A 23,138-nucleotide genomic window follows, 5' to 3' on the forward strand; every position below is an offset into this window, starting at 1 on the left:
TCCCCCTCTGCACCATGCCCTGCACTGAACGCTTTCATTACCTTTTTCATCTTGCAATTTTGTGATTCCCCCTTTATCGTTATGTCTCGTTTCTCACCTGGGCGGTACTGTATTTTTGTTTTCCACTTTCTATTGTTCATTCTCCATTTTCATTTATTTTCTTTTTCCCATCGTATCTGTACGACCAGTCACCATTTCCCAATTCAAGCGGCGACACTCCAAAACCAAATACCAACATACACCATATCAGAGGGCGACCTCGAATCTTTTGTTTTCAATTTTCAATTTTTATTTCTTTTTTTGTTTTTTGACGCTCGGGTTCTCGAATCTCGACAATGGTATACGCATATGACTGGGCCCGAAATCGTCAAGTGTCCCGGCGACACTCGCGGAATGAGGGTATAGCACGAACTTGGGACGGGGAATGGGATCATCGGCCTTGAGGGTCGGTCTGTGGAGTTGACTTGTGACTTGTTCGGTTTTTGCTTTCCTTTTTGTTTTTGAATCTTGATTAACGTCCGCATACCCACACAATCCTTGTTCTTATTATGCACTCTTCTCATCCCTTTGCTTGTATGTTGGGGGTTTTTCTTCTTATTTGGTTTTTTTTTCTTCCTTTCACTCCTCGCTCTCGTTCATCTCTCGGTTCTTATTCAGTGTCTTTAAACTGGGCCCGCTCGCGCGGAAAGAACATAATAGGCTGGGGCCTTTGTATACGGGCTCAGCTTTTCTGTCATTCTGCTTTGCTTCCCTACTAGTCAATGGAGTATAGACTACTCCGGGTATTGTTTTCGGCGAGAGAAAAGAAATTTGGTCTTACAGTATATTTTCTTCTGTGTCTTGCAAACACTATTTTCTCTACGTCAAGTCTGCCAAATCTAAGAAGAAACTTAGATAAGTCTGATAGGATATTTACTTCGTAGCCAAGGTATTTGTCATTAAAGTTATCATCATGGAAAGTTAGATATATCCTGCAGGAACGCCCTCATTCTAAGTTCTTTAGAAACCGCTAGGTACGGGGGCCACCCCACGATCTTCCATCAGCTCAGCAACACCGCGCTCTGCCATTTCGGGAAGGACCTTGGCCAGCACGGTCTCTATTATGGAGTAGACAAGGTGTTTGTTGCAATACTCGTCAGACCACAGATCTGGTAGATCATTTTCGATGGTCTGAAGGAGGTACTCTCGTCCGGATCGACTTCGGCATCAACTCCGGCCACGCGCCCATCAGCGCCATTGCCGCAAATTACTGCAGCTGAAGGCTGTGACGTCGACGTGGACTGGGACTGTTCAGCTCGAAATGAAGATCCCGAGTGGCCCACGGCCTTTTCGTTCGATAAGGGTGGGGGCGAGGTCATGGTGAGGGAAGGCGAAATTCCAGTGGCGGCGCTGCAGGTACGATCACTGCCGCAGCTCGGATCCAAGCCGAAAAAGGTTCGTGCGACGCTGGGCGAGATGACGGCGAGTAGGCTGGCTGCACATCGCCGCTTGATAGAGGCGATCTCCGTGGAGCGGAAGCTTTGCTCCGAGCCCGGGGCGGCATTGGAGCTGATCGTCTCAAGAGATGGATCTGACAACGGGGACGGCTGATCACCGCCACCGGTGATGCTATTACTTGCGGTACTACTCTTACCACTTGCGTCGCTAGCACCCACGGGGGCCCGGGCTTCTTCCAGAATGGTTGCACTGGCAAGAGCTTTCCCACTGGGTGGAGACTGCACGGATATCTGCGGAGTCGAAGCTAGGGCTCCAGTGGTCACGGGCGCTCCCAGGGATGATGGGCGGGCATTGGCCGGGAAGAGGGCTGACCTTGATGCGAGAAGAAGGTTGGGCAACAAAGTGGGGGGGTAGGACGTACTCCTCTATGGTCTCTCGGAGGAATCTGTGGAGTCAGCAAGATCTCAAATCATTGACATCGGATAGACTGAGCGAATAGCAAAGGGGAAATATAGAGGCGAAAATCCCTCGACTGTGGAGCTTCCCGGCAACGTTTTGCTATCTTTCTTTGACCTTTCGACAAGAGCTTTCCCTTTCACCAATTTAGGGCCGGAAGTGGAGAGCCAAGAGGGGCGCGATCGGCCCAGATGTGGATAGCGAGGAGCTTGGGCCAGCTATTGGTGCAACAAGGATGTTACTCCTTCAAGAGAATGAATGGGGCGGGCCCTAGCCCTGCGTTCATTGCATTTCCCCTCTCGAGGCGGGTAACATCCCAGCGGTGCCTGGCGCACAGAAGCCGGCATCATGCGCCAACCTCGGTCAAAATGCGAATGCGAATCCAAATTTCGCTTCCAGGAATTTTGCTGATAGGACCCCGGTGGTAAATCTCCAGTCTCAGCGAGAGCTTTTTTCTTCTTTCATGCAAGTGCCCAAAAGGGCATGGTCATCATGGATCGGCATCAGAAGACTTTCTGCTCGTGCGCGATTTGCCTGGTAGAGTTTGATATTTGGTTCGGCAGCCTTGCACACATTGGACCAAAGGCTCTCTTTCTTTGGCCTTAGTTTTTTTTTGCGTTTGTCTTCTTCTCACTCTGGTGAAGTGTCGATGACATGAGTTGACCAAAAGAGACACGGCACGGAAAGGGCCGGGTCCCGGCGCTATCAGCTAGAAAACGACACAAAAGACCCCTGCTTCGACTTCCCTGCTCCTGCTCCTCGCTCGGACCAAGTTGGGCAGCCAATCTGGGGCCAGAATCGACCCGTCAACATAACTGTAATGACCGTACGTATGACGGGTCCCGTAAGATGACCGTACTCGTAATATTCCCGGGCAATGCCATGATATAACGCGTGTACCACGGTGATCAAGTGATCGATGCGGCATGCGAGCAAGACGCTTCCTCGTCTCACCATAACTCGCACCAGTGACACTTGACCTCTAGATTGCGATTCGGAGATCGCACCGTTTCTCCACAGTCGAGAGTTCATGCGGTCTCAGGAGGCCCGAGCCCGTAGGTAAGAACGCTTCAAAGATATGAAAGGGACTCACCTGTCAAAGACTCCGTCCGTGTCACCGACTCTACCGGGTCCTGCCAGGATCAGGTGCTGGGAAGAGATACTAGCCCAAAAAACCACGGCATCCGTTGCGATATGTCAAGTAGAGTGGATGCCATCGAGAAAGGGCGGTAGTCGACGACCGGGCGCTTACCTGTGATGCCGTATGACGACGACTCGACACCCTCCTTCTTGGAGCCTGGCGTTGCAGCGGGAAATGAAACACCAGCTCCGTGCGAGGGCTCCGGCCTGGGATTCGATGCGACCCGGAACAAGGCCGTTGCAATGAAACGCAACGCAACGTAACCAAGATAGACGCTTTGTAGAATGTTCCATATCCAGACGGTGAGTTGCGACTGGGAAGGCTGATGGGTTGTCGAGTCGTCTTTTCCAAGTAGGCCGAATCGCTCTAATTGACTCGGTGGAGTATCACTCGTGGTTTCTGCTTTCTTGACTCCCTCTTTACGCTCTTTCGCTAGAGTAGCAAGTTTGGTGATGACCTCCCAGAAGAACATCCCTTGGCACATTCTGCCGGACACTTGGTTCCCCAGTATCAGATCTGAAAGAATGTCCCCCACCAGCGTGCGCAGACTGCTGTTCTCTAGATCTTCAGTGGGCAGAAGGACTGCTAAGACGCCGCTGGCAAGTAGCTTGCGGTACGCAGCTTCATTTTCACTCTGCGCGGTGATTGTATCAGGATCATGAGAATCCGGGACAGGCGATAGGCCAGGGTGAGGGTTGAGTTCGTGGTAAAGTGTACGATGTGACGTTGAGAGTCCGGAAAGATCAGAGTTCTTTTTGGCTAATCTGTATGCTGATTTCCCTGTTAGTTAGCCAGTGCTCTCCATACCACTCGGACTCTAGCCGCCGGGAAAAAAAAAATGAGGCAGTCGGGTCTTACAACGTATATGTGCTTCCACCAAAGCCGGGACTTCATCCAAGGCCAGCTGTGCAACATCAGTTTGGCGCAGGCGTTGTTCCAGAGCTCGGGTGCAGTGTGCAACGACATGTAGAACCTCGTTGACGAAGGCTTGGTCCGGGGTGATCTTCGAATACCAAGAGTAGACGAAGTCCTTAATTATTAAAGCGAGTAGGGCGTATAGTTGACGGTCAACGTCATTAGAGCTCGTGAGAGGGGGTAGTAGCTCTTCCAAAGGCTGTGGAGAAGATGCGCCGTGGCTGCTTGTCGAAGGACAAAGGACGCGTCGGATCAGGGCTTGGGTGGCCTTTTCGCTTGTCGTATCAAGTGGATCATCTCGAGTGGAAGACTTTTGCATGCGAAGTCGTGAGGAAGGTCGTGAAATGAAGTGTTTGGTTGGAGAAGGCAGCGCGGTTGATCTGGAGCTTGATGTGGTCGGCCCTGCCTTCAGGTGAGACACCGGCTGCAAGCCGGGGCGAAGAGACTCGGTCATGGCATCACAAGAGAGCAGAGACTCAGCAGGAGTGAATGTTATTGGGAGCGCACAGGTCAAGGGATTCACCCTTTCCAGTTCGTTCAACAAAGGAACTGTCGCGTTGACCGCGAAGTTGATGACATGGGACCACCCGATTGGGAATGTAGGGCTTAGGGCATAGATAAGGGGCTTATCGCGATGCGGGGATACTCCAATGCCTTGTTAACCGGACTCTCCTGTTTTCCCGGTGTCTTGTTCATCACACTCTCACAATGTTGGCTCCTAATACAACACCTACTCCTGTGTGGCTGGACTGTGATCCTGGTGCGCTCTCTATTGTTATCCCTCGAGCCTATACATAATTTTCTAACTTGATGTAGGTCATGATGTACGAGTTTGATACTCTTATCAAGAGTCGAGAGGTACTAAGACTTGACTTAGGACGCTTTTGCTATTTTAATTGCGGCTCACCATCCATCATTAAACCTCCTTGGAATTACAACCGTCCATGGAAATGCTTCCTTAGATAATACAACCAACAATGCCGGAAGCATATTAGAAGCCATCGGCAGACCGGAGGTTCCCGTCTATCCTGGAAGCGGGAAACCTTTCTCACGACCTGCTCTATATGCTCCGGATATACATGGTTAGAATTCTCACCACAAATCTCGTGGTTATTCAGGAAGCAGTGACATTTGACTGAAATTCAAAAGGTGAAACTGGCCTCGATGGCACCGACCTTCTCCCCCAGGTCTACAGACCTGTGGTCAGAGATGTGAATCCAATCCTAGCTATGCGGGATGCTCTTTTAGCACAGCCCAAAGGGACCTCTTGGGTGGTTGCGACAGGAACTTTGACCAATGTTGCCCTGCTTTTTGCAACATTCCCCGAAGTTGCGGAGCATATTCAAGGTCTGAGCATTATGGGCGGGGCCATTGGGGACGGCTTTACAGATGCTCCAATGAGCAAACTGCCCGGCGAAAAATCACGCATCGGGAATACAACACCTTGGGCCGAGTTCAATTTTTATGTTTGTATTGCCCGGAAACATTGACCTCGAACAGATCTAACCAGCTTTATTTGAAGTGCGATCCCGAAGCCGCGCAGTCAATTTTCAGCAACCCTATCGTTGCACCCAAGACTACCATTGCTGCTTTGGATCTTACGCATCAAGTCTTCGCATCGAAAGAAGTGCAAAACCGAATCCTCTACGGTGCTAGAGACGCGTCAAAGGAACCAACGGTCGTTCGCCGGATTCTGCATGCTTTGCTCATCTTCTTTGCGGGCACATATGAAGAGGTCTTTGGGCTTACGGCTGGTCCTCCGCTCCATGATCCGCTTGCCGTTGCTGTGGTCTTGTCCAATTTGAACCCTACATTTGCAAAGGCTCACCCTGATCAGACAATCTACTTCGATGATAAGGGTGGGGAGCGATTTGCTCTTAGTATCGTTACGGATGGCGACCACGGTACGGATGTCTCCACGACTGGTCAGCTGGGACGCTCCATCGCTGCACCGCTCGACGGGCCTGGTGTAGCTATTCCCAGGAGTGTCGATGTGGAGGCATTCTGGACCTTGATCAGCGATTGTGTTCAATTGGCTGATGACTGCAATGCAGCCCGTGCCAAACAAGCTTGAGCACATGGATCCTTCATTATAATAGACTCTGCTAGATTCCGGGATCCGAGGTGCTTGGGCTAGAAGCACACATCATTTGGAAGCGCTTTCGCTGAAGAATATGCTTCCAAGGTGCTTTTCTACTTTGACCATAGCCAGGTTACAGGTCGGAAGCAACCGTCGTGATGCTCGACGGAAATGTCCAGGTGGCTTGGCACTCCGATACATTCGCAGTAATAGATCATGTTGCGAGGCACAAGTTGTGAGAAATAAAAATAAAAATGATTGAAAACCTGCGACAGGATGCCCTAGCCTTGGGATCTTGGAACAAAAACAAACCTTTCGTCAAAGGTCTTTGACTTGGCCCCGCTGGAATCATTGAGCGGCTTCTTCAAGTCTTCGATCACGATACTGGAAGAGTCGAGCCACTTGACATCCTCGGTGGCATTCATTACACTAGCTTTGAAGCCTTGTGTCAAACGGGCTTGACCAACAGCTTCAAAGTCTCCAGTGTGGTCACCGCCAGTCAAGGCGATTGGAGAGCTTGCACACAATAGCTCGTAGACTGTAGCACTAGGACGGCGGCCCCTCAAATTGTAGAGAGCAATGTCGTTACTAGAGATAGCAAATATGAAAAGTAATCCACCACGATAGATGCCAGGCGCCATGCCATTTGCCAAGTGTGCTCACGATGCTCTTGATCCTAATCATTTTTATTGCTCTCAAGTTTCGAGACTTTGCATGCCTCCACGAAGAGGAAGGGCAAGAAATCCGTCATTTCAGTCGGACGCAGCAATGACCGAGACAGTCGGAGTAATTCATCAAGGATTGGCAATAGACACACGAATTGACGAAACAAACAGCGCGAGGGCTGCTGTCACTGGTGCACAGGGGCTTTCGGGACGTAGTCCGGGAATGTCGCCTCCAGCACTCCCCGAGATGTAGTGCATGAAGTGTAGTGTAGATTCAGAGGCTGATGTGGTCCTCATGTCCTCGAATCCTCTAGGTATGGACTGGACGCTCGGATGATTCTGGCTGGACCGATGTACCTGAAGCCGGTTAGTGTTGAGTGTTAGTGCAAGAACTTCCCTGCAGGAGAAGAAAAGAAGGCCTGGGCTGTGACGAATGGAGTCGATCGTGCTTGTCCCTTTCCATTACTAGCTCACTGTCGTAGAGAAATAGTGGTTGAAAGAGAAATCAGCCCGGTTATAGGGAAAACGTCATGTCGGGCTTTCTCCACACCCCCGTTCAAGGATCCAGAATCCAGGATCCGCCCCTTCAAGATTCGCCTCGGCTCCCGATTGAAGATCTGATCTCTAACGCCTTCTCACTCTTTTGAGTTGTGTTCGCATGCCTCGATCTGAGCGCCTTCCTGCGATTTTGTGACCCTTTGAGGATGCCACCTCCCAACTCGGCTTCTGTGCGTGAAGACCTGGTCGCTTGTTCTCTTGTTCTGTCCCGGTCTCCGGGTCTTCAATCCCCGATCTCCTGGTCGTCTGACCTTTTTCGCGCGAACTAATGCTTTTTGTTCTAGCACGGAACTCCTGCCTTATCGCCTGCGTCTGATCAATCGAGATCCTTTGCCTCCGGCTCTGCGGAAATCGATAACGCTCATGACGAGAATGTGAACTTTCTCCGCTCTCGCTCCCTTCTCTACAATCCCCTATTACCATCACTCAGCCGACACCGCCGTCGGCGCTATCAATCACATCAGCCCATGGAAGACGAGGATCCATGGGATCGCATGGACCTCGACGACCCTGATCTTCGCCTTTCCGTTGAAATCAACCGTCGCATCCCTATCGTTCGTCACCAGCGCGATCCTCCCCACTCACACAACATGCCGAACTACGAAGGCCGCCGAACGAATCCCCGGTCCCTGTATGGCTGGGCCCCCCGGCTCCGATGACGAAGATGAAGACACCCGGCGCCCTGAAGAGTCGGAGGACGACCAACTACAACTCCAACCGTTTCCTCACGGATACTCATCCCATAACGTATCGTCAACTCGAGCACGTGAATCCTTGCCCACCGGTCGCACGCCGCCGATCATAAATGGAGATGAACCGATGGAAGGAAGCACTCGGTCTCGGAATTCGCCTATCCCGACCATGGAAGCCCTGTTGCAGTCTATGAGGCCACAGCCCAGGTTACCGCGGAATAGAACCCTGGAGAGTTATCTGCTGGATCGGTATACTCGTTCAAGTGATAACGCCGAAGAAAGCGAGCGAACTAGTGGCTCGTCCTCGTCCAGGGCATATCGATACCGTCCCTCCAGTCGGGGCGACTCCCAGCGCGTTCTCACCCACAGCGACTTGCGGGCTCGAGCTGCTGCACATCGCCAACTTCACTCAGCAGGTTCTGTGGACTCCATGTTGAAAAACACTATCAACTATCTCGATCGACTCCGCTACTCAAACTCCTTCGAGGAGAGTATCAGCTCGGCCGCCGCAACCGGATTCATATCATTAGACAACTTTTCATGGAAGGACAGTGACTTTATTCTTGACACTAATAGCATCGCACCGCCAGCGAGCTGCTCCTGGCTCCGACCTGGAGCAATTTTTTCTGGTTGTCAACGGGCAGCGAATGCCACTGGCCCGGTACTCTCCCAGCGGGTTTCAAGTGCCCCATGGCCCCAGTGAACCCGTGATTGTCAACAGCAGCGATAGTAGCGCACGTATCAGCGTACATACCAGCTCCAGGCGACGATACCTGGCAAGTACACGGGACGAGAATTGGCCTGTCAAAGTCACTATTCACAACATCAACTACGATGACATGACTCTGTCGGGTACCATGGAGGCCTACAACATTCCCGACAAGACATCACCCACCCATGATGCGCACATCGTGACATTCCTGGAAGGTGAAATCATCGATTTCAATAAGCACACATTGGAGACAAAGAATTTTAAAGCGGACGCAGATATCGACAGCACATACTGGCGAGAATTGCAGCCTTTCAAAGATCTCACAGATACCGAGATTTCCAAGAATCTCGTCAGCAGGAAATGGATCACCGAGAAACTGGCCAAAGGGTGGATCTTGATGCGTTGGAAGGGTAAGTCCACGCCCAAAGCAGCACGTTCATCAATCCTCCCCGCGTTTTCACTGACACTATTCCAGAACGGTGCTTCATCACCCCCACCGACTCGCGTCAGGGTCTCACCATCTCCGGGTTTTACTATATTTCTCTCCGTCGTGATGACGGTCAGGTTGAGGGGCTCTATTACGATCCCGGCAGCTCGCCCTATCAGCAACTGTCACTTAAACCGGAAACTGTGAAGATGGTTCGTCCTTCCTACACTTTCCGGTAGTCGTAAGCGATTTGTGTACAGAAAAAGCCTCTTCTTGTTTCCCTGTATATCGGCGTCAAAGTTGCTTCCGGTCCCCAACCCGTGTGGGCCCTGTGCGCAGAAGGTTTGCGCCTCATCTTGGCATTTGGGTAATCTTCGGCGTGGCATTCCATCAGATCAATTGGTTTTTATCATGCATAGCTGGGCGGAGTTCATTATCTATTCAACTCATTTGTACATTTTTAGGGAGCCACGGATACTCCTGGTTCATCGGTTGGTTTATATCTTTTCTAGGTATCTATGAACAGCCACTTACCAATTTTTTTCCGCACTTAGCTGGTGCAAGGCCATTATAATTGACGCGTGGAGCTAAAGAATTCTTGGCACGCGTGTATGAAGTTGCGTTTCGGTTGCCACCGAGTCCCAATCACAATCAACATTTCACAATCCGAGGATGCGAGGATAAAAGGCCCTTCTCCCCAGTAAACATCCTCACCACAATTAAATTACACTCGTCATAGTGGACACATGCATTTCCCAGATTTCCCGCGATAAGCAAACTGAGCTCCACGCCGGTTGTACCTACCCGATCGCGGAACGCCTTGGGATTTAGATGCTGCAGAGGTTACAATGACCCTGTCGATCACCTCGATGCCGATGTTGCCTCTTGGCCTTTTTCGCTTATCGATCATGGCTGCACAATCTGATTCTTGTAAGTTATGCAGATCTCACAGTATTTAATGAGGGTCGTAGCTCCTACATTCTTAGTCTCTCCCTTAGGGATCACTTTTTCGACGTAATGCATCTGCACCGACTCTCTTTCTTGGCGGCCTTGGCTGGGGCTGTTCAGCCTGTTATGGCCGTGCCTCCCTCCCCGAAGGCTGCGGAGGGGCAATGCAAGAAGACAACTGTTGCTATTCTGTGAGTATTGGTTCAATGAAGAAGGTGTGCTCTATAGTTCGGACCTGACGACACGCAGGGGAGGTGGAATGGCTGGTATTTCCACCGCTGTAAGTGGTCGTGTGCTCTAGGGCTATGTGCATTGGCCGTGATCTTACTATTTAATAGCAAGCGTTGCATAATGCCTCGGTCCATGACTTTGCCATTCTCGAGTATCGAGATACTATCGGTGGTCGCGCATGGCACGTTCCTTTCGGCGAGGATCAAGATGGCAAGCCATATACCATTGAGATGGGTGCCAACTGGGTTCAGGGCCTAGGAAACCCGGGCGGGCCCCAGAACCCTATTTGGACCTTGGTAGGTGTTGAGTGTGTTCATGCGTTGTGCAATGATTTCTAACACAATTTGTCGCACAGGCCCAGAAGTATCATCTGAAAACTCACTACTCAGATTATGATAACATCTCCACTTACAACGAGCATGGCTATAAGGACTATAGCCATCTGCTCGAGAAGTATGATGATGCCTATGATATTGCCAACATGAGGGCTGGTGAAATCCTGTCCCAGAACCTGCAGGATCAGTCTGCTCAGAGTGGTCTGGCGCTAGCTGGATGGAATCCGAAGAAGCATGACATGGAGGCTCAGGCTGTGGACTGGTGGAAATGGGGTGGGCTATACTTCTACAGCGCAGGGCTTACTGTTTGCTAATCTATTTATCATAGACTTTGAAGATAACTTCACTCCGCTGGAAAGCTCTCTCGTGTTTGGCTGTGCAGGAGACAATTTGACTTCAAACACATTCAGCGACCACGATAACTTCGTCACCGACCAGCGTGGCTTTAACATCCTCATCAAGGAAATGGCATCCACATTTTTGAAAAAGAATGACCCGCGCCTGAATCTCAACACCCAAGTCGAAGAGATCGAATATTCCGAAGATGGCGTCACCATCCACAACAGTGATGGCAGCTGTGTCAGTGCAGCATACGCCATCTGCACCTTCTCCCTCGGTGTCCTGCAGAACGATGCCGTCAAATTCACCCCAAAGCTCCCAGACTGGAAACAAGAAGCCATTCAGAAGTTCACGATGGGCACATACACTAAGATCTTCATGCAATTCAACGAGACCTTTTGGCCTACAGATACTCAGTACTTCCTCTACGCCGACCCGACTACTCGCGGCTGGTACCCAATCTTCCAATCCCTTTCGATGCCAGAATTCCTCCCTAACTCGAATATCATGTTCGTAACGGTGACCAACGAATTCTCCTGGCGCGCTGAACGCCAAGGCGACGAAAGAACCAAAGCCGAGATCATGGAGGTCCTCCGCAAGATGTGGCCTGACAAGAACATCCCCGAGCCAACCTCCTTCCTCTTCCCGCGCTGGAGCACGGAGCCCTGGTCCTACGGAAGCTACTCTAACTGGCCGCCTTCGACGACCCTAGAGATGCACGAGAACCTGCGCGCAAACAACGATCGTCTCTGGTACGCAGGCGAGGCCACCAGTCCCACTTACTTTGGGTTCTTGCACGGAGCATGGTTTGAGGGCCAAGACGCCGGTCGCAATATCGCAGCTATCATGCAGAACCGGTGTGTCAATGTTAAAGAGTCCAAATTGAGGGAGTGTGGGCCTCGTAGGCATTATGAGACGCTGAAGGGCACTTCGCCGTTGGCGGATTATACGGCGGTGAATGGATGGACTGCAAACAGTTTCTATGATAGCAATACTGATTAGAGTATGGTGGATATATAGATGCAAGTTATTTATTTAGAAAGGCACGTGCCTCGTCTATACTGTTGAAACGATACCACTATTAGGGACCTAATAAAGCTCAAGGGCACGGGCGTCAACACGTACCTGCATTTGTAGCTAGCCAAGACTAGGATCGTCCCTTTGCCAGTATCGTAAATCTATGTCGTAGGTCAATGTACAGGATAGGTTCGGAACATCGGAGCGGACGTTAAACTGAACGACTTCACCTACGTTCTCTCGAAACTTCCACCGAATCAGCTTCCACGCTGGGGTCTCTTCAGGGCAGCGCGGCAGGAACCGACCCAGTAACTTCCCTGCTCGGGCTAAGGTTCGGAGTTGGAACATATTCCCCCGAGTCAAACCAATTACAACAATATTGACAGTCAACTCCTTTCCGTTACATGTTGAAGTGGATTCATCCCAAACGAACAATAACCATGACTTTCAATGGCCCTACCCAACCTAATCCCGACGCAATCTCAGACGTGGAACTAGAACCGATCCAAATCGCCAGCAAACAAGATAACCCGTGCTTAGTTGCATCTGCAGAGCCCTTCAATCCAGATAACCCCAAAGATTGGCGAAGTAATCAGAAATGGGCTGTTACCGACGTGCTCTCCGCCACATTCAACCGCGTCATGGTGTCGACCATCATGGCACCAACCTTGTCGACAATCGCGAAAGAGTTCGGCATGGATGTCACAGAGTCCGCCATGGCTTTGTCAATCTATCGTTTCTGGCGACGGCATTCGGGCCCCTAGTGATAGGGTCATTGTCGGAGGTGTACGGTCGGAAGCCGATGCTTCATGCCTCGAATGTCTGGTTCCTGATTTGAAACGTTGTCTGCGGCTTTGCCCCTAACAAAGGAGTCTTGATTACATCTCGTTTCTTTGCGGGCTTTGGTGCCAGTGTGGTTAATGCGCTTGCTAAAGGCGTTTTGGCCGACGTGTGGCGACCGAAGCAGCGAGGTTGCTCCCTTGGTGTTTATTTGTTGATTCCATTGCTGGGCGCAGCTGTAGGTTTGTTTCAAATCGATGTTCATGGACTTTTCATTTTGGAGGTGCAAGTGCTGATAATGAGAAATCGCCTTCAGGTCCTATCATTGGTAGGTTCATGGCAGAGCGAACGACTTGGCGGTGGATGTTTTGGTCGACTTCAATTTTCCAAGCAGTTATGGTCGTGGTCTCATTTTTTTCCTTCTGGGAAACACATGAGCCACTGATTCTTCGAGGACGAGCAGAGAGGATCGAAAAGACACGGGAAATTCGCGAGACTATCCCGCAGATGAGCGTATTCACGGCCACAAGTTAGCGATCCGAATCCAGGGAAGAGCTCTGATCCGACCAGTCCGTCTGCTCACCTTCCACCAAATCATCCAAATTGCGTCGGTGATCTCTGTATTCTCTTATAGTATTCTGTACATCGTTCTGTCTACTCTCTCTGACCTATGGACCCAGCATTACCAGGAGTCTATCGAGATCAGTGGCCTTCACTACATTGCCGCTGCTCTGGGCGACATAGCCAGCAGCCAGATCTGCGCCAAGTTGATGGACAGTCTTTTCCACCGTCTCAAAGCACGTGCCAATGGAGAACACAGTCCTGAGCTGCGCACACCGGCCATCTTCCCCGATGCTCTCCTCGTGCCTCTCGGTTTATTCTTTTATGGCTGGGCTGCGACTTATCGCTTGCATTGAACGTGGTTGACATTGGCGTATGTATTACCATGCTTGGCATGTATATCCTGAGTATGCCATTGCAGGCGTATGTCACAGAGGCGTACCCTGAGCATACCAGTCGTGCGGGCGGTGCGACCCGGTTCTTGCGCAGCTTGACTGCTTTTCTGTTCTCTCTGTTCGCGCCACGGATGTACCAAGCTCTTGGGTATGGATGGGGGAATACTACTATTGGTTTGATCGGGCTTCTTCATGGGATTCCTGCCCCTTTGGTGATCTGGTACTATAGCGCTAAGCTCAGAGCTAAGGCGTATTCAAGCTAGTGACTGTTTCTCTGGACGCTGGGCCCATATTGCTGCCCGTACACTATACTAGAACTTTGGTTATCATTAAGTGAAGTCTAGAAGCTGGATTTTCCCTGCCAAGCGGAGCTTTCCTGATCTAGCATTCGCCGCGTCTGTGAAAGCGCGCAGGCTTAGGCTTAGTGAGTCATCCTCATCACGGAATCAGGCCCATTGGTTGTGCTTAGTCGTGTCTTGTGACCGATCTCTGATGCCCAGTGAGTGCTTCATGAGTGTTTAGTGGAGGCTCACTGGTTACCCAGCGGTTTCTCGGTGATTGCTTAGCGGATGCTTGGTGGATAACCAGCAAGTGGTTAGTGGATGCTCATTAGTTGGTGAGTGCTTAGTGATTACTTATAGTCGCTTAGTGTCTAATCAGTACCCCCTAGACACTCGTATGTATCCGAAACCACACCAATGCATAACAATCAAATACTAAACCCGGCTCGTTCGTATTCGCGATAAACTATCTTGAGCCCGTTGATCCACGATAAGCAGCAAAGCATTCATTTGTCTTGCATCCGTACTCTTTGGAGTTGCTGTGACTACATCTGCGCGAAGGGTTGGTACGCCTAATACTAAACCCCATTTAGTACAAAATTGCGAGGAGGCTTGAGCGCGTTTAATTGCTGATCTTTACTTTATATCTCATTGGCCATAACGACTAGAACTGGCCGCCTTCTGAAATAAAGTAAGGCACTTTCATTTCTTATAACGCCTACTTTCCCAAGGGCTAGGTCGTGACGAACTGCTGTTAAGTGCCACATGTGGAATAGCTTCCGAACAGTATTCTTGAATCAACGCACCCGGCAATTAACGAACACCGCGTTACGAAGATTTGAAAGGATGAGTTCTGGGAGTGATTACGACGTGAAATTCAGTACGCCAACCGCATCAAGCGCGATACCAAAGAGCGCGGGCGATAAAAGCCACTGGGTGAGAGATGAGGGAGGTAACGGGGAAGCGACGGGCTTTGTTAATCCATGGGAAAGCTCTCGCGTATTGTCTTTTCCAGCACTATTCAGGGCCATGATCCAGTTTGTGCTTTCCTAGTCCGGCCCTCTATTCACATCAACAGAAGTTGAATTGCTAACATGAACCTATAGGCACAAATTCTTCTCTGGAGACAGCCAGAGGCCTGATACTACCTCATCAACTGTACCTGTCGTCAAACCAAACTTCCTCTCTTCTAGAAATGGATGCCAAGCTCTTCGTGCAACATGGCTAGGTCATGCCTGTTACTTCGTTGAGTTCCCATCTGGCCTACGGTTTCTCTTTGATCCCGTATTCGAAGAACGCTGTTCTCCGTTCTCCTGGATAGGCCATAAAAGGCTCACACCCAAGCCCTGCGACATCTCCGATATTCCGACCATTGATTGTGTAAGTCATTCTTGCGCTACTGCTTTCACTGATCGCTGATATATGTATGATGAGTAGGTTATCATAAGCCACTCTCATTACGATCATCTTTCGCATCCCACTATCCTTGAAATCCGAAAAATTCACCCTTCGGCCCAATTCTGTGTCCCAAAGGGTCTCAGAAAATGGTTCGCAGACTGCGGTATCAAGGACGCTATCGAGCTCGACTGGTGGGAGGACGTCAACCTCAAGTTGCTCAAATCAACCAGAGAGGATGTTGTTGAGGCTAGAATCTCATGCCTCCCTTGTCAACATACATCTGCGCGTACTCCTTTTGATAAAGCAGCCACATTGTGGGCTTCTTGGTCTGTTTCTTCAGGTGGCAAGTCAGTGTACTTCGCAGGTGACACTGGCTATCGCGCGGTCCCGCATTTGCCTAAAGACGTTGATGACTGGGGATCAGATTTCGCTCATCTGGCCGTCTGTCCTGCTTTCAAACAAATTGGCGAATTACGAGGACCATTTGATCTGGGCCTGATACCAATAGGAGCGTATAAGCCACGACATGTTCTAAGTTCCGTGCACTCGAATCCGTATGACTCCGTTGAGATTTTCAAGGATACTCAATGTAAAAAGGCGATTGGAATTCACTGGGGGACTTGGGCCGTGGCGGAAGAGGATGCGATGGAACCACCACATTTACTGAGGAAAGCACTCGCTAAAAGCGGACTTCCTGAGACTGGGGTATTTGACGTGTGCAATATTGGGGAGAGTAGGGAGTTCTGAGATATAAGTTTCTTATGGATTCATCTTTAAATAATTGCTGGATCGCAATCACAGATTTTCCCGAGAAGTCAAAATTCACCAGAATCAAAGTGCCTGTAATATGCAACAAGTCAGAAGGGAGTACAGTCTAGTTTCTGCCGTGAACATGCAAATTGTAGTACCCGACCAACATTTCACCTTCGTGGCTTGGTTGGATCGGCCTTCCCAAGACAAAGCAAATCCTACTATCCTCTTCACCTCTGGTTGATTTGATTGAATGACCTCACATATGTGTGGCGAGGGTTCGATACGCAACATACACTCCGTCCTTCTGTAACATCCCAGCAGATTTGATCTAAGTTTACTGTTGAACTTATCAATCACCCATCTTATAATTAGGCTACTTCCTTGAAACCCTAACCTCATTAGAAAAGGTCACGTTTTTTACTATTTATACTGATCACATAGACCCTCGGGGACGGACAAAGAGATGTCCAACCCATAGGGTCAAGATGTGGGACCCTCCACCCGCCGTGGGGCGGTGCAGGTGGAGGGTCCCGGAGGGTCACCCGCGGTTGAGTGCCAGGTCTGAATCTGCAAAAGTCTAATATGTATGGCTGATACATAAGCCCTATTTTTAGTTTTACCACAGAATCAAAATACCAAAAAGCACTTAGCCTTGTAGGAACGGGTTATTTTCAATTTCGATAAGTGGTTAGGTACATGAATATAGCCACCGTGTCGTCGTTGTCAATTATTGGAGTTTGTAGGTATATCTACTCGAGACCATTCCTTGGACTATTTCAAAGAGATAGAGTTTCTACAAACCCGTGTTCGAGGGCCTAATGGTAATGTGGCTTTTCATATATCATAGGAGCCACGACTATGCCGCAAAGATAGTGTAGCTTGAGAACAAATTGCACAAACAACTCACTTGCGTAAATTGTAAGATAGTCCCTGAAATATGTTTGGCCTACGGCCAGAAGTGGGAGTTCAATTGCATCTTCTCCTCTGGCGTGGCATGGCAAATCACTAAATGAGATCGAAATTCTGTTTTCTGTTCCTCCAATGGCGATTCGATACATACAAAATCGATAGGTATACTTTTGGAATTACTCAACGTAAGGTAGCAGCTAAATATCCTTGAAGGAAGGAGCAAGACCAGACAATATTCGTTGAAGCGAGCCCGCGACTGCATGAGCAAAGTGCTGCCAGCCTTGATCTTTAGCAAGAATCCGAATGGCCTCTTTCAGTACACGATGACCGTTCGCTTTGCCATTCAAAAAGCCTATGCCGCCAATGTGAGGTCTTCTCTTATCGCCAGTGTCCACCCATTGCAGCCAGGCAGTCTCATCAATGGACTCATCATCAATCTTCAATGGTGGCCAGGTTGCGCTGTCAGGGTCCTCCGATGACGTATCAAATGTGCTTCCATAGAACCATATATATAGCGTTGCGAGGAGCACATAAAGCGGATCACATGCCTCAAGCCACTTTTGGTTTCGGACGCGGCGGAATAATTGGGCCGCATAAGTCAGTGTTCTTCTGGAATTTCGAGGATCATCTCGTAGTCGTGTTGTCAGATTTGCCAGACTGGTTTCGGTATCCTTTTTTGATGACATCCAACCAGAGGAGACATACAACAGCGTATATGGAATATGATCCAAGATCCTGGATATAGAGTAAATCTTTTTCATAGCAGAGAAAATCACGAATGCGGAAGAAGTTTCATCCGGTGCCAGTCGCTGTTCTTGGAGCTTTCCAGCAACGTTTGATATTGCCTGCTCTGCGAGCATAGTTGTTTGGTGAGAATGAACCGCGCACATAGCATCAAGAGCAGTGTCTGAATTATTTTTGGTGCCACCCATAGCTGCTGGTCTCAGAAGTTGGAAGAGACTTCGCTCCTTTGCGTACGCCGAAACCATGACAATCAAAGATGCCGAGCTTCCTAAGAAACAGGTGAGTTCATTACCCGAGTTCCTTTCACTGAGGACATCCAAAACACTGGGTGAATGAGGTGTCACTGGCAAAGTTAATTGACGCATCCAGATTTGGATGGCAATGCAACAACAAACTTACAAGTAAATGCTTGCATCAAGTCCCCTTTTTCATTAAGATGGAAGCTTTGCCAGAGCTCATCGTCGCAGGGCGTACAGGCACGTAGTTCCGAAATCGATATCAAAGGAGCAAGATCAAAGAAGGTCCAATGTTGGTATTCAATGTCTTCTCCAGTAAATGATCAGTAGCTGAAATGGAAGATGCCGAGCCTAGGGTTTATGAACCTACACCAAGTGAAATATATCACTCTGGCCCAAGATTCTCGTGCCATCCAATCAGATAAGCTTTCCTTGAATGGGTAGGCCTTCTGAGGAGTCCATCCGCGGTGAAGTATAGACTGGGTCATGAATGGGCGACACATAGTCACCAGAAGGCTACGCATATGCTGTGCCTGAGCCAGTGTATGATGCCTTCCACAGAATGACAAAGAGAATGTGCACAAAATTGTTGTCTGAACCATTTGAAGATCATGTTGAGGAGAGCAATCCAGCTTCATCTGGCAAATCTGTCATTTTACAAACCCGGACTAGGGCAAAAGAGATGAAAGGAGGAACTGACGAGAAAACCTACATTGTTAAGTAAGGCGCGCCGTAAGATCTCCAAGAGAGCAAGGCTGCATTGCCCGCGAGATGTGACCCTCGAGTATTGGGCGCCTATTGCAGCAACAGCGAGGTAGAGACAAGAGGACCTCTGTTGGCGTTGAAAGGCGTCTTGATGCAGAAGGTGGAAGCCTAAATGGAAGAACTCAAAGTACAGCTGCACAAACGCATTGATGATTTCGCGGCGTGGGAAATCGCCTTGGTTCTCTGAATCTGAGGCCAGGACTGACTCATGGTAGAGTGTGACGAGTGCATCATATTCCGACTCGGACAGTTCTGACACATGGCAATAGTCGTCTGAAACAAGTAAGTCGATATCATCTGGAGAGAACTGGGGAAAGCCAGGGAAGGAGATTTCTGACTGGTCACTCTGCTGCCTCATAGGGATCGCCGGGTCTCCTTGTCTCGAGGGCTCATCCGAAAATCGCTCAAGTGTACTTATTGAGCCACTGTTCTTCATCTGCGGAGGCATCGATGCAACTTGATCGTAAATGCAAAAGCTTGGATTTTCTTCAGAAGAGAAAGCAGTACGGTCCCAATGAAACATCATATCGCTGGTATTATTGGACTCGATTTCGAAAGGCGAGGAAAATGGAAAGGCACAATCCTGGGGTATCCAGGGAAATTCATACTGAGTTTGTGAATAATTGCCACCGATGATGGCCGCATTCGAGCCTAGGTAAGATGAATGGAGGTGGCCAGATAAAGCACCATCCTCGATTTTAGAGCTTTCTAGACGCTCATTCTGGGTTTCACTCGCGTTGTCATTCGTTGGCTCCACAAAATACTTGCCAGTGTGACAAGGCAGGCCTCGGTGATTGCAGCGATCGCATGGTTCAGTTCCGCTACATCGTTGCTTGGAACGGGTACATTCACTACAAGCCTTCAAAGCCCGTCTACTCAAGCCATCGTGATGCTGGTCATGCGTCACTGTGTGTCGCTTCAGAGTGTCCCTATTCGGACCACATTAGCAGAACACTGGCAATGAAGTTACTGGTCGTCGCACTGTCTTGAAAAGTATTTACCGCAATGGTGACATAAGAAAGGTTTCACTTGGAGGTGGCGACGAACATGGCGGTTGAGATGCTCCCTCCGTTGGAACGTGTTTCCGCAGTGTTCACATCCAAATAAGACTTGTTGAGGGGAAGCCGATTGCATCGTCATTCACATTGGAATACGAGTCTGGGGATCAGGAATGACACATGAAGTTGGAATATTCACGAGGACTATGTTACCTAGGTACGAAGAGAGATGAAGCTAAGATGCAATCTCGCTAGGCCAGCTCTGGTGTATGTTGGGATGTTTCGCTTCATGTCGATCATTACCCTTTGTATACATGCGGAGTCCAGGTTTGAGGTCGGACTTCGGAACTTGGAGTTCCGTGAGGTTCCTGGGGCCAAAGTCCCGCTTAGTCATGGCCTCAGAGACAGACGTCCTTTCTATTCTGTGATCAATTGGGAGGCGTTGGATCCCACCCCGCTTTCTGAACCTTGCATGCATTCCTTGACCTCTTCAAGATATCTCCTTACAATCCGCCCATTCAAAAAGTCTATATATGCGCAAATTATCAACCGCGAGCAAAGCCCTGAGTCATCTAGGGAAGCAAACAGCCATCGTAACTTGGAAATCAATTACGCGGCGTGAATGTGACCTGAAGCCCAGGATCTTCATACTGCAATGTAAACCGATCTTTCCGCGCTCCAATATGACTTTCCGATGACAGGCTCATCTTGAAGTTGCGCAGGAGATAGGCCAGCGCAATGATGATCTCGGCAGGCGCCAGACTGAGAGGAACGATTAACATATTTCCTTTGTTGAAACAGATGGCGCTGACACTCACTTTTGGCCAATACACATCCTGGCGCCCTTTGAAAAGGTACAGAGGTATTGATCCAGGCCTTTGCTCTCAGGACCGGTCCACCGGTCAGGTCGAAACTCGCGGGCATCCGGGCCCCAAACTGAAGTATCTGTGTGCATGGTATAGGTCGATATGGAGACGGTTGTACCCGGCGGCACGACTTTGCCATCGACCCTGAAGGGCTCCGTGAGAGAATTTGGTACAACACGAGGAAGCCGACCCGGAACGGCCATGCCAACTCGAAGTGCTTCTTTGACAGTAGCATTCTGCGGCAAAATTGTTAAGATTGTTCAAGTCACATCAAAAGCTCAAGATGACCTACCAAGTATTCCGACTTTTCTAAAGCTTGAAGGGGAAGTTGGCCATCTCCGTTAACTTGGAGTGAATCAACTTCCTCCACCAATCGGCACTCAATCTCACGGTCGGACAGAATATGGATCAACCCGGTTGTCAACGTAGATGCCGTAGTGTCGGCACCAGCAATCAAGATATCCACCGCCTCGGTCGCCAGGTCAGCATCGTTGACCGTGTCTAATCTCTCGAACACCACTGGGTGGTCGGGTTTAGAATCAGACTTCTGCCAAAAACGCACAGAGTCTTCAGCGAACTTCGGATTTCATTAGCTAAAAGTAAGCTACACGGGTTTTCTGGCGCACAGAATTTTACCTTTGCTATATCCAGCAAGTTTCCGATTTCTGGATTTAATTTATACACAATCGCCTGCGGAATGATATTGGTAAGGTGTCGAAGCCATGGTTTATACTGCAGGTCGGGGATGCTTTTTGAAGCTGCGTCAAACCCTTTCAGAAACCAGGACTTGAAGCCGTTCTGATCCTCAGCAATAAGGCCCCCGTTCCTTCCAAATGCAAATTGCAGGATGACCTCAGTCGTCATTAGCCTGGCATAGTATTCTGTGAGCAATGAGCGAATGAAAATCCTTTGTATGTCATACCTAAAAGCATCATAAACGTTGACGGTTCCATTTCCTGCCAGGAATTGGATCTTTCCCACTAGCATTTTGATCTTTTCTTGAATGATAGGCTCCAACTTGAACAATCCAACGCGAGAGAAGAGGGGATTCAGCATTCGTCGGCGTTCTTTGTGCAGCACAGGGTCACATTCAGCAAATACAGTGTGTGGCGTGTTGAATCCGTTATAGAATGGAGCGTATTTGGGAAACGGGCTGGACTGATTGTAAATAACCTTGTACAGGTTAACGTCACTGATGTGGAGTTCGTTAGGTCCGATGCGAAGGGCCTGGGTATCTGACAAAGATTCACTTCATTAGTTACAAATTCCAAGTTCAAAGCTCTCATACGCACTGTATTCTCTGTGAAGTTTCTCAAATTCTTCTTCCTGGAAGTCGCTTTTGGTCATTCTGTACAACCAAGTCTCTGATCGAGCCGCTGCAGCCGGACCTGGAAATTTGCACAGAGGGTGGAGCTTAGTATTGTAGAATGCTGTAAGCTCCTTCCAAGTGAAAAAGCTAGCAAGGAAAGTGCCGAAAATGACTACAAGAGTCATTCCCATATCCTGTGGCGCCCCAGCGCAGACACTGCTCAATAGCCCGTAATGCAGCATGCCTGGGTCTTAAATGTGTCTTGTTCGATATGCAGAAAACAACTGCGATGTGGAAACATCGTGGAACGGAGCCCAATTGAGCAACCTTCCTGATTTTATACCTTGCGTCCTTTCAAATCTGCGGATAAGACAGTGGGCCTACATGGGGTCTCAACTTTCTGAACGCAAAGAGAAAAAAGGGCTGTTTCAGACGCCTAGATCAAGTACGAAGCGAGCAATTGTCACCTTGGACCTCGAGAAACCATCATGCACCTTCTGGAAATGGCCTAGCGATCGACCCGGCCGGCCCCGTCGGCCCCGTCTGCCCGTCGGCCCCGTCGTCTAGCTGTTGTACGTAATTGCGGAATCTACATTCCCCTCGATCCAAGTAATTGAATTTCCTTTCTGTTTCGATTATGATGTTTTCTCTCACAATGGATCCGAGAAGTGATTGTCATGTCCCACCTTGAGGTAGATACTCTTACGTTGCCATGAAGGCTGCTGGGACACTACGAATCTTAGATCCAAAAAAACCAAATTTTGATTTGAAGAGAACAAATAGTACATCACAAAACTACCAAGGTATTAAATAAAGGATGTAGTGATGCTCTCGCAGACGAAGGACTAGGAACGACCATAAACGAAAGCTGGTGTGCAACTAAACTCTAGGCACAACAAGACAGGAGCTATCTTCTCCTCTATCAAAGCAATGAATGATGTGATCACCAACGTTCCTCCCATACAATGGTTTGACCCCAGGAATAGGGAAAGGGATCACCGGATTGCCAGACACTGTAAGCTCAATAACGTTGCCTTTCTGTAAAACGAAATTAGCGATCAAGGCAAACTCTAGCCGTGTCAGTAGTTCAACTTACCTTCCAGTACATTCCATACGGCCTGAGAGGAATTTCAACCACTCGCTTTTCTCCCCTGACTAGGGGTATTTCCTTTTTTGTGCTCATAAATTGG

General features: G+C 49.3%; 10 protein-coding genes across 10 annotated transcripts; 6 read left to right on the forward strand and 4 right to left on the reverse strand.

Annotated features, from left to right (window-relative positions):
• Positions 1–999: 999 nt before the first annotated feature.
• Positions 1,000–4,403, reverse strand: N7477_003836 (PXA domain-containing protein; the record flags this gene model as incomplete). Its single annotated transcript, XM_056965499.1, is given in 5 exon segments — positions 1,000–1,097; positions 1,142–1,862; positions 2,998–3,042; positions 3,057–3,805; positions 3,893–4,403. The coding sequence occupies 5 exon segments, from the start codon at positions 4,401–4,403 to the stop codon at positions 1,000–1,002; spliced, it is 2,124 nt and encodes a 707-aa protein (XP_056825452.1).
• Positions 4,404–4,657: 254 nt separating this feature from the next.
• Positions 4,658–6,023, forward strand: N7477_003837 (uridine-cytidine N-ribohydrolase; the record flags this gene model as incomplete). Its single annotated transcript, XM_056965500.1, has 5 exons — positions 4,658–4,709; positions 4,766–4,773; positions 4,827–5,031; positions 5,099–5,415; positions 5,472–6,023. 5 exons carry the CDS (start codon positions 4,658–4,660, stop codon positions 6,021–6,023), a joined length of 1,134 nt encoding a protein of 377 aa, XP_056825453.1.
• Positions 6,024–6,310: 287 nt separating this feature from the next.
• On the reverse strand, positions 6,311–6,670 carry N7477_003838 (mandelate racemase/muconate lactonizing enzyme family protein; the record flags this gene model as incomplete). Its single annotated transcript, XM_056965501.1, has 1 exon — positions 6,311–6,670. One exon carries the CDS (start codon positions 6,668–6,670, stop codon positions 6,311–6,313), a length of 360 nt encoding a protein of 119 aa, XP_056825454.1.
• Positions 6,671–7,398: 728 nt separating this feature from the next.
• Positions 7,399–9,322, forward strand: N7477_003839 (GID4/VID24 family protein; the record flags this gene model as incomplete). Its single annotated transcript, XM_056965502.1, has 5 exons — positions 7,399–7,422; positions 7,537–7,806; positions 7,859–8,495; positions 8,521–9,066; positions 9,132–9,322. The coding sequence occupies 5 exons, from the start codon at positions 7,399–7,401 to the stop codon at positions 9,320–9,322; spliced, it is 1,668 nt and encodes a 555-aa protein (XP_056825455.1).
• A 778-nt stretch (positions 9,323–10,100) lies between these two features.
• On the forward strand, positions 10,101–11,938 carry N7477_003840 (uncharacterized protein; the record flags this gene model as incomplete). Its single annotated transcript, XM_056965503.1, has 5 exons — positions 10,101–10,222; positions 10,281–10,311; positions 10,370–10,558; positions 10,618–10,870; positions 10,926–11,938. The coding sequence occupies 5 exons, from the start codon at positions 10,101–10,103 to the stop codon at positions 11,936–11,938; spliced, it is 1,608 nt and encodes a 535-aa protein (XP_056825456.1).
• Positions 11,939–12,393: 455 nt separating this feature from the next.
• N7477_003841 (uncharacterized protein) lies at positions 12,394–12,717 on the forward strand (the record flags this gene model as incomplete). The annotated part of the gene is made up of 1 exon (XM_056965504.1): positions 12,394–12,717. The coding sequence occupies one exon, from the start codon at positions 12,394–12,396 to the stop codon at positions 12,715–12,717; it is 324 nt and encodes a 107-aa protein (XP_056825457.1).
• Positions 12,718–12,762: 45 nt separating this feature from the next.
• On the forward strand, positions 12,763–13,650 carry N7477_003842 (efflux pump antibiotic resistance protein; the record flags this gene model as incomplete). Its single annotated transcript, XM_056965505.1, is given in 4 exon segments — positions 12,763–12,778; positions 12,823–12,975; positions 13,050–13,246; positions 13,264–13,650. 4 exon segments carry the CDS (start codon positions 12,763–12,765, stop codon positions 13,648–13,650), a joined length of 753 nt encoding a protein of 250 aa, XP_056825458.1.
• Positions 13,651–14,816: 1,166 nt separating this feature from the next.
• Positions 14,817–16,115, forward strand: N7477_003843 (N-acyl-phosphatidylethanolamine-hydrolyzing phospholipase D; the record flags this gene model as incomplete). Its single annotated transcript, XM_056965506.1, has 3 exons — positions 14,817–15,007; positions 15,077–15,350; positions 15,408–16,115. 3 exons carry the CDS (start codon positions 14,817–14,819, stop codon positions 16,113–16,115), a joined length of 1,173 nt encoding a protein of 390 aa, XP_056825459.1.
• A 1,112-nt stretch (positions 16,116–17,227) lies between these two features.
• N7477_003844 (fungal specific transcription factor domain-containing protein) lies at positions 17,228–19,223 on the reverse strand (the record flags this gene model as incomplete). Its single annotated transcript, XM_056965507.1, has 3 exons — positions 17,228–18,117; positions 18,174–18,320; positions 18,674–19,223. 3 exons carry the CDS (start codon positions 19,221–19,223, stop codon positions 17,228–17,230), a joined length of 1,587 nt encoding a protein of 528 aa, XP_056825460.1.
• Positions 19,224–20,378: 1,155 nt separating this feature from the next.
• Positions 20,379–22,190, reverse strand: N7477_003845 (cytochrome P450; the record flags this gene model as incomplete). Its single annotated transcript, XM_056965508.1, has 6 exons — positions 20,379–20,535; positions 20,592–20,875; positions 20,932–21,216; positions 21,276–21,507; positions 21,562–21,874; positions 21,932–22,190. The coding sequence occupies 6 exons, from the start codon at positions 22,188–22,190 to the stop codon at positions 20,379–20,381; spliced, it is 1,530 nt and encodes a 509-aa protein (XP_056825461.1).
• Between the last annotated feature and the right edge of the window lie 948 nt (positions 22,191–23,138).

The sequence above is a fragment of the Penicillium maclennaniae genome (genome assembly GCF_028827695.1).
Source record: "Penicillium maclennaniae strain IBT 15551 chromosome Unknown utg000003l:1.0-5670915.0:1.0-5674809.0, whole genome shotgun sequence".
Classification (NCBI taxonomy): Eukaryota; Fungi; Ascomycota; class Eurotiomycetes; order Eurotiales; family Aspergillaceae; genus Penicillium; species Penicillium maclennaniae.